This window comes from Thrips palmi, unplaced genomic scaffold, assembly GCF_012932325.1.
Source record: "Thrips palmi isolate BJ-2018 unplaced genomic scaffold, TpBJ-2018v1 HiC_scaffold_19, whole genome shotgun sequence".
NCBI lineage: Eukaryota > Metazoa > Arthropoda > Insecta > Thysanoptera > Thripidae > Thrips > Thrips palmi.
This window is the reverse complement of record NW_023144628.1, coordinates 1,320,007-1,335,836: the sequence shown is the minus strand read 5'-3', so window position 1 is coordinate 1,335,836 and position 15,830 is coordinate 1,320,007. Positions and strand designations below refer to the sequence as shown.

The 15,830-nt window shown below is 46.5% G+C and overlaps 2 protein-coding genes and 1 non-coding gene across 9 annotated transcripts; 2 read left to right on the top strand and 1 right to left on the bottom strand.

The window, feature by feature from the left end:
• The first annotated feature begins 1,745 nt into the window (after positions 1-1,745).
• On the top strand, positions 1,746-3,112 carry LOC117645728 (protein SYS1 homolog). The gene is made up of 3 exons (XM_034386086.1): positions 1,746-2,154; positions 2,255-2,322; positions 2,405-3,112. The coding sequence occupies exons 1-3, from the start codon at positions 1,978-1,980 to the stop codon at positions 2,643-2,645; spliced, it is 486 nt and encodes a 161-aa protein (XP_034241977.1). The 5' UTR covers positions 1,746-1,977; the 3' UTR covers positions 2,646-3,112.
• Positions 3,113-3,577: 465 nt separating this feature from the next.
• Trnai-aau lies at positions 3,578-3,651 on the top strand. Its single transcript has one exon. It is a non-coding gene; the product is annotated as a tRNA-Ile (tRNA).
• A 231-nt stretch (positions 3,652-3,882) lies between these two features.
• LOC117645726 (cyclic AMP response element-binding protein B) lies at positions 3,883-15,030 on the bottom strand. 7 transcript variants are annotated; one of them, XM_034386081.1, is made up of 8 exons: positions 14,828-15,030; positions 11,315-11,425; positions 10,226-10,366; positions 9,869-9,977; positions 9,698-9,793; positions 8,759-8,926; positions 7,258-7,345; positions 3,883-7,175 (listed from the first exon to the last, which is right to left on the bottom strand). In XM_034386081.1, exons 2-8 carry the CDS (start codon positions 11,405-11,407, stop codon positions 7,028-7,030), a joined length of 843 nt encoding a protein of 280 aa, XP_034241972.1. In that variant the 5' UTR covers positions 11,408-11,425; positions 14,828-15,030; the 3' UTR covers positions 3,883-7,027. The 7 variants fall into 7 exon arrangements, with proteins under 7 accessions (XP_034241972.1, XP_034241970.1, XP_034241974.1 ...); XM_034386079.1 differs by lacking the exon at positions 14,828-15,030 and adding an exon at positions 12,445-12,615; XM_034386083.1 differs by lacking the exon at positions 14,828-15,030 and adding an exon at positions 12,445-12,615 and having other exon boundaries at positions 7,258-7,342; positions 8,786-8,926.
• Positions 15,031-15,830: the final 800 nt, after the last annotated feature.

The following is a 15,830-nucleotide window of genomic DNA, read 5'->3' as shown; positions in this document are numbered from 1 at the left end:
GCGTTTGCCGGACGCGCGTCAGTGTGCGTGTGTATGTGTGTGTGTCTTTCTGATAAGCGCGGATCCAGTGGAGGATCCGGTCCCGGCAGAAAGCCACACTTTGCCCCCCCCCCCCCCCCCCGCCGGGCCGGACCTGGCTCCGCCACTGCTCTCTGACGGCGGCCTTTCAACCCCAGATCGGCGGGGCCTTGACGCCGGCCTTCGGGGTGGACAAGGGCGTCCTCAAGGGCGCGCGCAAGGACGTGCACAAGGACGTGCGCCTGCTCCGGCAGCAGCACATGGCGGCCTGCGAGCTCCTCGAGCAGCTCACGCGCAGCTACGAAGTCCAGGTACTGGTACACTGTGCGTGGCACCGGCCGGTGCACCGGGAGCACCGGGCGGCGCGGCGCGTCCCCCCGACTGTGTCTCGCGTCGCCTCGCTCACGCTGCTTTGCGCCGCCGCCAGGTGCTGGCCATCCTCGTGTGCGAGTTCGTGCTCAGCGTGCTGGTGCTGTACGTGCAGGCGCGGAGCGTGCTGCAGCACTCCTTCAGGCCGAGCGACCTGGTGGCCCTGCTGTTCCTGCTGCTCATCACCCAAGTCACCACGCTCATCTACGACACCTGCCGGAGCACCAGTGACAAGGTCGCTTGTGTTGTCCCGCTCCTCTCAGAGACCATTTCCAACTCCACCGCCAAATTTCTCAAGTTACTCTACTGTTCTAGTAATGTTTATTTTGCATCCTCAGGGCAACAAAACAGCGAAACTGGTCCATAAACTGCTCAACTCGAGGAAGTTTTTCGGCGAAGAAACAGAGCAGGTGTGTTCAGAGTTCCGAAGAGGGAAGTCTTCGAATACTCGATCCCCGACTGATTTTTAACAGTTCTGTCGTCACTCTGTCTCGCACTGAAGGTCCGGAGCTGGGGTGGATGCAGAGACGAGTTCAGGAGTAGGGTATCGCAAAAGTTGCCCTAGGGCAAAGGGCGCCTTTTTGCCAACATTTCAGGCGGGGGGGGGGGGGGGTCATATTATGGAAGACACCTGGCCCGGCCGGCCTGCCCGGTCTCCCAGCATGCTCCGATCTATCTTCCATATGACCTTATAGGGGAAGGAGCGGGGAAGGGGAGGGGGAACGAGGAGGACGTCCCCATCGCCTGCCACCCCCCACCCCCGGCTCCTGGATCCGGGCCTGGGTGCGAGACAGAGTGGCGAAGCAGGCGAAGAGGAGTCAGATCGGCCCCAGAAGTGCCACGCCAATGCCGCGCAAATGCCTCGCACCATGAGACTCGGTCACTCGGTCCTCGCATCCTTGTCCTTGATCCTTGATTCGCAGCTCGTGCTGTTCTCCATGCAGATGGTCGGCGGGCAAGTGTGCGTGGCGCCGTACGACGTGGTGACCCTGGACTACGCCTTGCTGCACGGAGTGAGAGTTGATCCATAGTTTTGTCGCGTAAATGATGCTCGTTTTCGAGTGTCGCTCTCATTCATATAGCTCAAAATTTGCTTCCAGATGATGTGCAACGTGACGATGCACATCGTCATCCTGGTCCAGTTCAACCTGACCTGATGTCACATTGCGTCACCCACCCGCCACTCGCTATTTTCCTGCTCTGCTGTAGATGCTAAAGATCTACATTCAACCGTTATAGGGACTTAGTTAACAGAAGGACTTTAGCTTTGGTTCTCAAGGTAGGCAACATCTTGCGCCAAGGTCGTGCGGGTTGCCTCGCGCCCCTGCAGCACTGCCCTGCGAAGAAGGCGCTCCCGAACTGCAAATAATGTTGTTGATGTGTGTGTCTGTGTGTCGTTGCCTCGTACCCACGAACTTTATAGAAACGAACATTTCTGAGGCCTGAGCGATGTTTGTGTGCTTTTCTAGTCTTTTTCGCTCTGGTGTCTGCTAATGCATGACATTTACGTTCACGCCATCACGACTTTCCTGCGTGTTGGTTAAGTCATACCAGAGGTTAAGATAGCCCTTTTCTTCTGACAATCAGTTGATGGAAATGAAGAAACTACGGGGGCAATTCCGAAGTACTATATGGGATCCAACATTGATCCTGTCTCAAATTTTGTCAGTGCAATTCATATTCTACTGCTGTCTAGGTCTATGGTTGTTGTTAGTAAATGCTGTCAGTGGAGCATATTGTTCCTTAGATCTTCTTTTTAAGTATGAGGTATGTTTCAATATTGGACTATGCAAATTTAATCATCCCTTGTCCAAATATTTTATTTTTCCTCTCTTAATGATTTAACATTGGGTTTTTTTCCACACAGGAAATACACGTTCAGAACTTTGGTGGTAGAGCAGTCATTGCAGCATTTGTCCTTAACAGTCTCACTGGGTTTGTATAGTAACTTGATATTTTTCTCTGTTTAGTGAATTTCCTTCCTTTCCTTTATATTTGTGATTTCCTGTCCTTCCAGGGCCATTGCCTTATGGTTCATCGTTTGTCGTACAAAGCAGTGTTTGGACTTTGCTGCAACTGCACATTTTCTTCACCTGCTGATATGTTGGCACTATAATAGTCATTTTCCAGCAACACTTTCATGGTGGCTCTTAAATGCGGCTTGTGTCACTATCATGTGTGTATATGGAGAGTACTTGTGCTTACGGACTGAACTTCAGGCAATTCCTTTGAGTGTAGGCCCAAAGGCTGACTTATAATATTAATCTTTTCTTTCAAATGTTGGTTACAACTCTTATTTTAAGCTAATAGCTCGTCAAGAAAAATTGAGGATTCTGATTTGTTCTGAAAACCTCACATCAAACTAAATTAAAATGTGATTCTGCTTTAAAAATCAGAAGTACATTTAGTCAGGACCTTTGTTTAATATTTGTGAAATAGTTTTATTTTTATACAAGTATTGTATTGATAATTTAGTGCCTTATAAGTGTTAATACTTTACCAAAGAGATGGAAATAATTAATATTATTATTATTATTAAGTATATTTGTAGATGACTGTTACTTGTCTTTCAACTGACACACTCCACGAATGTTTTTATTTTTAAACGCGTTTACTTGGTAAATGATGTACTAGTTCATTCTAAATTTTGCACTCTACTTTCATCATGTTTAAAGAAAATAAGGGTGAGTGAGGTGCAAGAAATATATTTTACCAAAAAAATTTACTTGAGTATGTTTTTTTTTATTTGGCAATATGCCAAATCAATTTATTCCCTAGTATTCAGACATTATTGAGAAAAAGGGGCACTGCTCACCACCATACCTTCTACAGAGACTCAGAGTTTTTGAGTCATTAGCCATACGTTCACAGCAATCGTCAGACCAAAGTTCATGCGAGGATTGGAATTTCCCGCCTCTTTTTGTGAATGGTCCGACTGGTCACTAGGTCCGACCAATCAAGGCAAACCAAGTCTTAGGTTAGGTTTACCGGGACTTACACACCATGTCCGTCCATGGACGAAGTAATTTCCTCTCGTTTATGAACTACAGTAATTGGATTTTTCACATCTTCCTTTTGAGTCCTCAGACATGCAAAACAAGGTGAAAATACTGTGTTGATTTTGTAAAGCTGTCTCACGGCGGCCGCGGGGTGCCATAGGTTTATGCCACTAGGTCTTACCTAACAGCTAGGCCCATTAGCTCAGTTGGTTAGAGCGTCGTGCTAATAACGCGAAGGTCGTGGGTTCGATCCCCCCATGGGCCACTCCTTTTTACATGGATTTCTAACTCAATTTGTTGAAAGAATTTCTTTACCTCTTGCACAGTTTCAAGTTCAAGACATTTTCTTAAAAAAAAAAAAAAATCTGACAGATTTGCGCTAAAGTACTTAATGATCAGGTTTGCTGTGGTGAGATCTTTTCTCTTTTTGTAAAATCACTTATGTATGAAGGACCAGGAGACAACAGGGATGCTGGATGAATAGAAAAGAGAAACAGACTTTAATATGTAAAAATACATATATTATTTACAATATATTACCAATTTTTCCAAGCAACTCAAATATTCCACTTTCTTACTATGTACAACTTTTTTATACATACATATGTTGAAGCGAGTCTGCTGCCAATATCAACACACTATTTTAGATTAAGAGATCTTACACAAGATTTTGTTCCCTCAATGATTATGGAAAACACATCATGTAAACATGTTGTTCAAAAACTTCATTAGAAACATACACTGCCAAATAGATACATACATTAACTTAAAAATGTGTATTTTGAGATAAATTGTTAATTAAGAGGGCCACAGTTTGGAATATTCTGTCATCAGTTCTTTTGTGAATACATTAACACGGTCACTGCAGGATGACTTCAATACTAAGGTCACCTCACAGCAAAGGTAGGTGTTTACAACTGATTTTTCATTCATAATGGTTTTCCAGAGGTTGTCAAAAAACTTCTTCCAAGAACCTTATGCAAGTCTTTGAACAACCATGAATACAGATCTATAACAGACTACATGAAAACAGGTATGTGCAACTAGTATGCATTTGCGATTTCCTTGCTGGTTTAGCCAGTCTTTGGTTAAAAATAACACAAGGTAGCAGGGAAACAATTTTTCAAAATGCCATAGTGGAACAGCTTACAACCTTGAAAGATTCTTAAGTATGAAACAGAGGCACTTCAACTTAATTACATTCTAGTACAAAACTGAAGACTTAATTTTTCCAGCTGTCATACTGCCAGTCAAACAGCAAAAGCCTATTTTCTCCCCAATAAAAAGAGCAAAAATGCTTGGTAAGCATGGTAACCAACTGCACTTCTTCCTAAATATGAGATGCTCAAAACTGTTTACTTCTCTCAAAGAACATGTGCAAATCTAGATGAGCCTCAATGAAAATTAACTATCTATCTTGTACCATATCAGCTATTACTATTCTGATAAATCACACCAGATACCCTCCTCAAGTATTTCACAAAAATTAATGTGAACTACTTCTCAACATCAGAGGTTATGAGAGAATGACACAGATTCATTCTTGTTTTTTTCTTTTAAATGAATTAACTTAACTTTATCCCTGTTTTTTCCCATGCATTGCACTGCAAAAATAGGATGGCACATAACTGTTCCATACCACTGAAAAATAGATATGGGAAAAGAAAAGGAGAGGGATGTCATAACAAAATTTCATAAAGTAATTCTTCACAAAATTTACACAAGTAAACAATTTATACATGAGAAATTAACATCATTCCAACAAAATAAAAAAATTATTAAAAATACTATTGCTATTTACAACAACAAATACAGACACATGTGAAATCAAACAATAACTCCTTAATGAATCAACAAAGACCAGGTCTCAATTAAATTAATGTTTGCTTGATCTCAAAAGCACCGCAATTACTGAATAAAATTGCTGTTGTTAAGGCTGATAATGTAAGTTCGTCCGTTTTGCTTCTTTCAAAAAATTAACTTGTTTCACTAGAGAACAATGAGAGGGATTCTAGACCTCTGTGACAATTTAAGTATACAGCTGAAGCATGCTCAAGATGAAACAATTTGATCATCTGTCCTCCTATTAATAAGTCAGCCTTAAGTAACAGCACACAAAGTGTTTCAACTTCTTGGTCACTGAAAAATAATTCAGGCTTCAAGATGGTTCTAAGTCCAAACAAAGATTGAGAAGACATAAACAGAATACATTGTTCAAGCACACAAAGAATTCAACATTCAATAAAGCGTTACACTGAGAATAACATAATGTATGTGAACTATACATTTATAAAGTTTTATGTGCGGTGGATATCTTCACTCTGTTTAACAAAAAAATCTCTTTAAATATTAGAATATAAAAACTTTGCACCCTGACCCTTCTCCTTACAAATTATTAATACCTTAATTGGACTGACATGTGACAAAAAGCACAATCAAGCAAGTCAAGATTTATGTACTTTTCTCATTAGGTGACTCTTATAAAATAGCATCTCAACCAAATTATTGGATCATTTTCAGACTTACCACTAATTGAACTATTTAAGCAAAATTCATGCATATGAAAAGCAAACATCAACTCAAGCCCCTGCGGTCCACTGATCATTCAGGTTCAACATTAAAACATAGCATACTTGATTAGAGCTAAAAACAGGCGGTTGAGAAAAGATAGCATTTCATCCATAAGTATAAAGTATTTGTCAAATAATTCAAACGCAAAGGCATTGAAACTAACAGGAGAAAATAGAGTTACAATGCTGTAATTGACCAGATAACTGTTATAGGTAGGAAATGAAGGAGAAGGGCTAAGACACAAGTGACAATAAATTAAAAAAAAAAAACCACTTACTACATCTTCCATACATAGAAGCTTACCCTATAACCGAACCCACAGATCAAACTTGCCCGCACAACTCTCAAAGGCATCTGTAACCATGGAATTGTTACTGCAACTCGGAGACTTGTGCATTAGATACCAATGATTATTATTGACCACAGCCCAGCACGGTTGAATTGATCATAAACATACACTCCCCATGCCACCAGCATGAGTGAATGATAATGTAAATAGTCTATGCATGTGTGTCACAAAAATAATCACTAGAGTGGCAACTGGATGAGCTGACAACTAGATCTTCAAGCCAAATTCACTACACAAATCTTAAGGTTAAAAAATTACTCATAGGCGCCTGATGCAGAAGAAAATGATGGAGCATGGGGTATTTCATTTTTCCAAACTTACATTAAAATCACATGATTTCCATTCGACTAAGAACACCCCATGCATTGCAATGCAGTCACACAATAAAGCTGATAGTCTCTGAGACAAAGTGAAACGAGATGGCAAAATGGAGTACTTAACTGTTAAGGGGTTCATTTCACAAAAATATTGCATCAATGTTCACACAAAAGGCATTGTACAGAAAATCCCCCCTCGATATGACTTTATACTTAAGTAATTATAACACATCTCACTACATGTTTAAGAACTTAATACATTTCTTCACTAAAAATGTACCATTCCAGAGGAGATTGTGGCTACCAGACGCCCAGGCAACTAACATTCGACTGATGGCATTACATCAGCCGCATCATCACAGATAGCATTGGAGCACAGTACTGCCAGACTAAATGTCGACAGATCATTCTGATTTTGTTTGACAGTACAGCTCTTTAAGTGATTTCAGCTCATCAATCAGAGCTTTATTCTGATTCTCCAAAACAGCTACTCTGTTTTCAAGACACTTTATGTATTCCTTCTTCTTCCTCCGACATTCTCGTGCAGCCTCCCTAAAGTTTAAGATAACAGTAAACATTATGTAACAACATAACAAGCAGTAGAATAGAGATTTCAAAGTAATTGAAAAGTTACCTGTTTTTAAGAAGCCTCATTTCTCTTTTCCTTGACTGATCCTCTGGCATGACCGAACCGCCACTTAACCCACCGCCTTGCGTTACTACTGTAACAAGAAAAGTGTCTTTGCATGAGAACAGACATTTTACAATTTATCATAACAATAAAAGGAAGTCATATAAAAGTAAAAAGAATGCCATTTGGCAGACAAAGAGATGAAAGCCTCATTTAGAAAATACACAAACTAGAATGAAACAATGCATTCACTCAGTTGTAATGTAATAAGCACAACATGCCTATGAAAATTAGCACACACAGGGAGCAACCCAACTTCTTATGACAGGTGAACACACACAAAACACAAGCATATTTCTAATAAGAAAATGAATTCTGTGGGCCAAACATCTGTTCTCCTCCTATAAAAATCACATTAGACTAAAAGCCTTCCTCAGAGATGAGGAGACAGAACAAAAATGGGACAGCCAAAATTAAAAAGCAAACTAAGACATGCACATTTAAACACACAGAAAAATCCATGGATCCCACCAAATCGAAAAAAGCAACTTCAAGCAGGGAACAACAAAAGGAAACGAATGAACCCTTTAGCAAAACATTATCATGCAAAGCAAGTTAATCACTTTCAACGTTGAAGAAAATTTCATTGTACTTAATAATATGGTCAAATTTCAAAAATTTCATAGCAATTCAAACCAAATTTCAGTTTAAGAAATTACTACATTTCAATCTAATACATAAAAAGAAATTGCACGATGCCCAATACCTTTCCCATAGCAAGTGAGTTCAAAATTGCCAACAATTCTCTAAAAGAACCCATTAAGACAGGGGAAAAATATTCTGACGCATTCAAGTACAATGTAAAATATACATTGAAACCACTTTGAACTGGGGAAGTAAGAAGGAAAATGGCTTGGATAGTCCGGTGATATGGTCGTAAGTGTGATGGCAATCTTTGAAATAATAACTGTTGGGAAGTTTCTGATTAACTTTTGATCATTTACAGGGTCTAAACCAGGTCAATACCATCATCCTAACAGCTGCCAATCTTGTACAATAAACAAAAATTAGAATGTCAAACAAACAATTCTTTCATTATTAGTTTAAGGTTAGGGCAGGAGCCAACATGCATTATGACTATGTACTGGAAGTCCATATTACAGAAACATTGAAATTACAACTGTACATTGATGAAAGGTTAGCAATTAAAAATAACCAGGACTCGTGAATACAAAATCACTATACTTAACAGTGTTTTAGTGATAAAAGAGTAATCGAGAGTGATGTAGAAGATACACCATATACCAAACCACCACCAGATAACAACGAAAGCCTTGGAGATATTCACGACACACAAACCTACACAACATGTCACCACTTGTAACAGGGAGGGGATGCTCGTCAGACCTTCTAACGGGGCAAGACTTTGTGCAGGGCAGACATTGGAACTCAGTGCCAGGGGCAAGGCAGGGGTCAATCGCGTCTTTAATGAGTGTGTCCCTACCTATGGTGGCCAACTGTCCGTCCTCACCTGGGACATAAAAAGGGCCATCTTGCCCAGACGTGTACTGCACTAGCCCACCTGCAGCAGTGGCGTTGGTCATGGTGATAGTGTGCAGTCCCTGCACTGCTTCGACCTGACTGTTGATCTGTATAGTTCCTGCTGGAATCACTGCAACAACACCATACCTCTGACTCCTAACAAGAAAGTCTTTAGCAACATGTGGCAAAAAGCTCTCCAGGCTCTCAATCAATGCAGGGATCCTTTCAGGTGTAAATCCACTCAAAATTTCACTACAAGAGGTCCACAGATTTCCAATAAGAATGTGATACATGTATCCAAGTTGACAGCATGCAGAGAAGGATATTTCAACCTTGCAAACAGATACCTGATGAATGTATCTATTTGAAGTTCATGACCAGAAGGTATAGCTTGACCTGATTAAGACCCATCTGCCAGAAGAATTGACCAAAAGCCATCTGAACTGAAATTTGCACCTTTGAATAGATTGAACAAGAAATAATGCAATGAAACCAATGCTCTTCTGTCAGAGAACAAACCAGTGGGCATTTAAGAAATCAAAATTTTGTAGCATTTGGTTTCAAAGCAATTCCATTAAGAACAAAACTTGAAGGGGACCAAGTACCACCACCAGCCTGACCAACGTGCATGCCATCCACCGATTACTCAAGAGCATGTTACATGGTAATCATCTTAATATATTTTAAAGCATGGCATTCACTTCTTACTTCCTCGTTTCTACATGGTATGTACGTCAAAATCAATGGGTATATTCTAGGGCATGAGCTAAAATCTCTGGACAAGGCAGTGACATACCAACAGAATATTTTCTGAGAATCTCTTCCCACACATCTGAAAGTACACGGCATGATACCACTCAAGAGCGAGTGCAATTTTTTTTTTATAAAACCTACAACGTACCTGTTGAGTAGTGAGTAGAGAGGGAATGTGAGGAGAGCTCACTGTCGAGGTTTGAATCACACTCTGATGATGATTCTACCTTGTGTCCTGGATTGCCTAGAAAAGTCAAGAAGGAGTTTCAACATCGTTCATGCATGGAAACAAAACAACAAGGACAGGAGAAGAACATACCAGCTATTTCATCTATTTCATTAAGGATTTTTCTGTATGAAGGTCGTCTTGTTAATACATCCCTTCGTTTCCTTGGGGACATATCATCATCACTATCAGCATCGACAACCTGGAAATTTGCAAAAGTAAATAAGACTGGTACCAGATGGTACTGTATAATTAATCAAATCAATCAATCAATCACGCAACCCCTCTCTTTGCAACATGTAGAGCTCTGCATTAGAAACCCTTTCTGTCATGTGCATGCGTTTAAACACGCCTAGAGAGTTTAGCCCGCGGCTCCCAAGGGCCAATTTCTGGTAAAGTAAGATCTAACGGGGTTACTTTAAATCAGACAAAAAGAACATTTAAAATTACCTGTAATGCTTGGATGTTACCAGGAGTAGTCTGAATAACTGAGTTTGGTTTGACCAGTATAACATTTCCTGGCTTCAATTGGATATTTCCAGCAGCAGTCTGAATCACAGACTGCTTGTTAGCTTGTATCACCGATTGTACCTGAAAAGGGTGAAGATGAAACGCGATTAGCTCCAGTACTGTATCTTGTTTATAAAAAAAACAAAAAAAAAAAAAAACTGTGTACTTTGTTTAATGCTCTCTCAAAATATTATCTGAGATAGAGCCCTGTGTAGATGAACAAACCAGTACAGCTAATCATTACAAATTACAAAGAATAAGAGAAAGATTGAAGGAGGAATATATATAAAATGGCAGAGAAAAAAATATGCAGAAGTGACAATCTTCACATAAGGAATGAAAGCCATAATGTAGCTATATGAAAATAGAATAACTGACAAAAAGAAGCCACCTACAAGGTACAATACAAACCAGCATCCAGCAAATCACAAACCAACATCCCTCTGAAAAATATGAACAAAGAATAATCCAAAGACTAGTTTACAAAAGCGCAAATCAAACTTGACATGGGACACAAGTGGTACATTCTAAATGAAACAGAGTAACCCTTTTAAAACATAGATAATTTTAAAAATTTATCTCACATAAATTAACATTTTGAAAGAGATCAATGGACAGAAAAAATATAGATCTACTTTAACTTTGTAGCAAAATTTGCCTTGAACAGTAAAAGCATAATTGATAAAAATACAAGCCATACAGTACTAAAATGTCACTTAATACAGCAAAAAGCAGCACTTCAAATTCAGAAGATAAATGACTCAAAATTATTTGCAAAGGTCATAGTTGAACTAGCATGCAATTACCTCAACTGTATAGTTGTACTTCAAAAGCGTGCAAAATACTGATATGAAAATGTAAAGAACTATCAATTTAATTTAGGCTACAAAGGGGTACCTGTGCATCAGTTGCATTAGCCACACTGATTTGTTGTGGTATTGTGATTTGCATAATGCTGGCGGCAGTTACAAGACGCTGAGCCTGAGTTGACTGTGTAACAGCCAAAGTAGACTGAACTGTGGGTTGTACCGATGTAATGATTGCAGATGCGTTTCCTCCAGCCGTGGTGTGAGTCAGTTGATCAACGACAACCGGGCCATTCTCTTCAACCATTCCGTCCATAGCCCAATGGCACTAAGCCTGAAACAAAAACAATAAGAGCACATGAGATGAAGTGTGGACAAAAAAATAGAAAGGGAGCTAAACCGGAACTGGACAAAATCACTCTTCTGATGGAACAAAAGTACATGTAACCAAAAGATGTTTGACATACAATAATATTAAAGCTTGCAGCAAAATCACACTGTTCTATAGTCAAAACTGTTAAAGTATGGTTCAGAGAGACAGGAGATCACCACTGATTAAAAATGGGAAATCATAAAGAGAGAGGGATAAAATTAATCTTTATTTGATAGTAAGCAAAGCATAAATTTAAGTTCACTATGACAAGAAGCCAAAGTAAAATTCTACCAGTTCCATTTAAAAAAAATTAAGATAACGATCGATGTATGGATAGTCAAATTTAGATAAGCAGGAAAGCCAGTCACAATTTCCAAAGTGATGTCTTAAAATGGTCGAAACGCGGAAGCAAAACAAACAAACCATAGGTTTGCCCAGACTGGCGAAGTGAGGTTATGTCCGTGCTTACTTGATTCATCGGACCCGATGACATGCGTGACAGTGGTTCATTTCCAGACTGACATGGGTATAAATGGCCAGAATGGCACGCTTCGCCCTAAAATACCACTACCCCCGAAATATTTCCAGGGCGGCCTTGAAAATAAAGTCAACACTGCTGCTCCTGCTAGCAAGTGCAGAGGGCCCAGGACGGTAGAACGGCTGTAGGATTCTGCTCGTCACAGCGCAAAGTCCAAGACTCGGCGCCAAGGGAGCTCACACTTGAGTTTTCGGCGCCACCCGCGGTACAACGCCTAAATGATTCGAGTCACCGGCGGCAGTCCGCCCGCGCGATCCTATTTCAAGAAAAGACGCCATATTCCGCACTTCTTATCGAGCAGCCAACACATTTCCCCAGTTTGCCTCGCGCGGCGAGCTCGCCGCGATATAGAAACCAAGAAACCGTCTCAGTGGGTGCGCGGGCCAGAGCACGCACTTAGTTGTTATTATGCCCTGTCTCGTCTGGCCCTGGCTGCACTTACCAGTTACGTATATCTCGTCACTCAGTTTGGTGGGTTGGGAGTGGGTACGGCGGCTAGTACGTAGCAGCCACGTCAAAATTTCTGAGCCTTCGTCACAGGCCACAGGCGCAGGGTAGGGGTGCCCACTGCTCGCGTCACACACTGGCCCGTCCGGCCGTCCGCGAGCGGGCCGCGGTATCCCTCCGCGCGACCTTGGGGCCCGGGCCGTCCCGTCCCGTCCCGTCCGGGGCGCAGCGGCAAAGGCAGCAGCAAAGGCAGCACACTCGCTACCGAACAGATGCCGCACTGTTGCCGCGGCCAGGGGCCATGTCACGCCCCGGGATCGGTTCACAAATTCACGGCCAGGTGCGCGATGGAGAGAGGTCGCGGCCGGGGCGACGGCGACGCGCGCGCGAGGCGGGGAGGCCCTCGCCTTGCCGGCACTACTTGCCGCCGCGGAGGCGAGGCGCAGCCAGGCGCCGCGTAGCGCCGCGTAGCGCCGCGCTAGGGACGCAGCGCAGCTAGCGCAGCATGCCGCGTGCGTGTACTCCACATGCCCGCGGCCCGCGCTAGGCCCGCGCCCGCCTTCGCCTAGGCTCCGCGGTCTCGCAGGCCTGGCCTGGGCCTGGGCCTGCATGGTGTGCTGCAGCACCGCGGCATCTGCAGGGCCAATGTGTTGGCCAGCAATCGGCCTCGCGAGTTTCGCTCCGCACAGCCCCGCCCCGCACAGCCGGACGCGGACGACGAAGACATTCCCCGTGGCCCAGGCCGGCCTTCCCGCCAACAACATGGAGGCGGTGATTCACCTCGTGGACGGCCTGCCGGGCTGGCCCTTAGAGAGGAAGGAGGAGGAGGAGGAGAGGACTGTCATATCTGGGAATGACCACGCAGAGCGCGGCAGACTGGCGAAGTGGCGCGGAGGACTGCGTAAGCGATAATCGCAAAGGGGCGATGACGTCAGCCGGTAAGGCGAGGCGCGGAGGGGGGAGGGGGAGGGCACCGCTCGAAACACACTTTCGGAGGTTGTCGAAACAAATGAACGCGATTAGAAATCTTGGGCCATTTGGGGAGGGGGGGCATTCGATGTGGGGGCCGCAGGGGACCGCATAAATGATGTGCAATCCAAAATCGACTGTTATCGGCCCCGAGACGAAAATGGCGGCAAACGGCGGGCCTAACCGCTCGTCTTATCAGATTCGCTATTCGTAGTCAGGGCGCGCTGTGACAGCAAGCACAGCCGAGTGCGGTAGATTCGCACCAGGGCCGGAAGAATGAATAGCCGGACAGCTCGGGGCGGCCAAGGCGGCGACAAGGAGAAACCGACAAAGCGCACATTTCCGTCCCGGCTGCCCCTTTTCGGCGCTCTTCGGCTCGGGGCGGTGCGGCCCGGCGGTCTAGGTCGTTATCGGAACTTTTTCCCGGGCTTTGCGGAGGTAAACAGAATGCTGAGGCGGCGGCGTGAGCAGGCGGCAGGCGGCAGGCCGCGAGGGCGGGGCGTGGCTTGGCGCGCTGGCTTGGCGCGGTCTCATCCAACAGGTTCCCGGTTCCAGCGCTTACGTCATAGATTGACGTCACGGCGAGGCGCGGCGTGGCGCGCGGCGTGACGGGACGGCTCACTGGGGACTCGGCTCGGTTCGGCACGGCTCGGAGCGAGTCTCGGCGCGAGCACCAGCCCGGCCGGCCAGCCCGGCCAGGCGTCCCGACGCGTCACCCCCCGCGAACCGTCCCGACCGCCCCGACCCCATGACAGCGGCGACGCAGGACGGCCGGCCCGGCCCCCCGGCCCTGCCTCGCTGTCACTGTGACGTCCCACAGGCATGCCCACAGGGCAAAGACACCGGCCCGGGGGGTAGGGCTGGCTGCTGGCTGGGCTGACGCGGCCCGGCGCCTCGCCCCCGCCTCTCGAAGCAGGGCCTCGCGGCGGTGTGCGACAGTGCGGGCAGTGGCACACTAGGCGGACTAGACCCAGGCGACCCGGACCGGCCCCACTATCAGTAGGCCGGCGACGCGTCGCAGGGGAGCCAATTTAAACGCGGCTCACAAGGCGTTGGTTAGTGGCGCGCGGTTTCCGGGTGACTGCCCGTTGAAGCAGTACACTAAGGGTTTTGTACATCGCCCCCGCCACTTCCGGCGTTTGATCCTTCCAGCCGACAGGTTCCGAAAGTGCTTTCGCCGCTCTTTCTCTCTTGCATACATGGGGCGTCCCGTAGGGCTGCGAAAGAGGCGGAGCGAGAAAGCACTGTTTGAAACGAGCCTGCAGGTCTTGAGCACCACCAGGGCTGGCGCCACGGCACGGTGGCTCGGGTCTCGCTGCGGTATAGCGGCTCGGTGCGGCCGGCTGCGTGCGGACTGGAGCTGGAACTGCTGGAAGCTGGAAGCCGCTGCACTCTGCACTCGCACTCACCATGCTGGCGGGGAGGGGGAAGTCCGTCCAGCCCGCGGAGTCTGAACGGGGGACTGCCCCGTCTTGTCTGCAGCACCACAACACCGTTCCGGTGGCTCCGGTGTTCCGAGCTCTCCCCGCTGGAGGAGCGCGTCGTACGTCCCTCTCGCGGTCGCGGCTTGGTCGCGGTGCAAGGAAGGCCTGCAAGGGCTCGGCGGGGCGCCCGGCGCGTCGTCGCGATCCGGCTCGGCTCAGCACGCGGCGACGCGAGCGGCAGCAGGCGGCAGCAGGCGGCAGCAGCAGCGCGAGTTGACTGGACTCGGACGGTGCGCGGCGGGGCCGAACGTGTCGTCACTGCGCCCCGCCCCGCCCCGCCCCGCCCCGCCGAGCCACGCGTCCTGTCTCTTTCTCCCATTCTCCCACCCCGGCGACGACACGCAGTGCCGCCTCTAGGCCGACGCGTCCACGCCGCCGCACTCGACAGCTCGAGCACCGGGCGGGCGGCCGGCGGGGCGGCGGGCAACGCAACGACAGGACAACGGCCATGTTGATGTTGATCTGATCGGTGCATGCGTCCGGAGTCGGGGCCGACCGCGCGCCGCGCCCGGCTGCATGGGCAGCCGTGGCAGTGTACCCGGCAGGGCTGACGTGCGAGGTGGTCGTCGAGTGCGTGTCCGTGACGCCGCGTGCGCTGCCCGCTAGGCCAGTGGCGGGGCCGGCGGGGCGTGCGCTCGCGAGGCACTGAACCGCGCTGTGGTTGGCGTGGTCGGCCGGACTGGCCGGACGCGCGGGCAGTGTCGGGACTGGCAGGCAGCCTCGTGCAGGCAGCCTCGTGCAGGCCGACAGGTATATGTCGACTGAGAACACGTCTCCGCAGCGCACCCCTGTCGCTCGAATATCGAACGGCCACGAGATCGGGCGTCTTCTAAATCGGCCCGGGCCACCTGCCGCTGCCGTGCACTGTACAACGAGGCCCGGCAGGTACTCGACGGGTACCGAGCGCGCGCAGCGTAGCGCTGCGGTG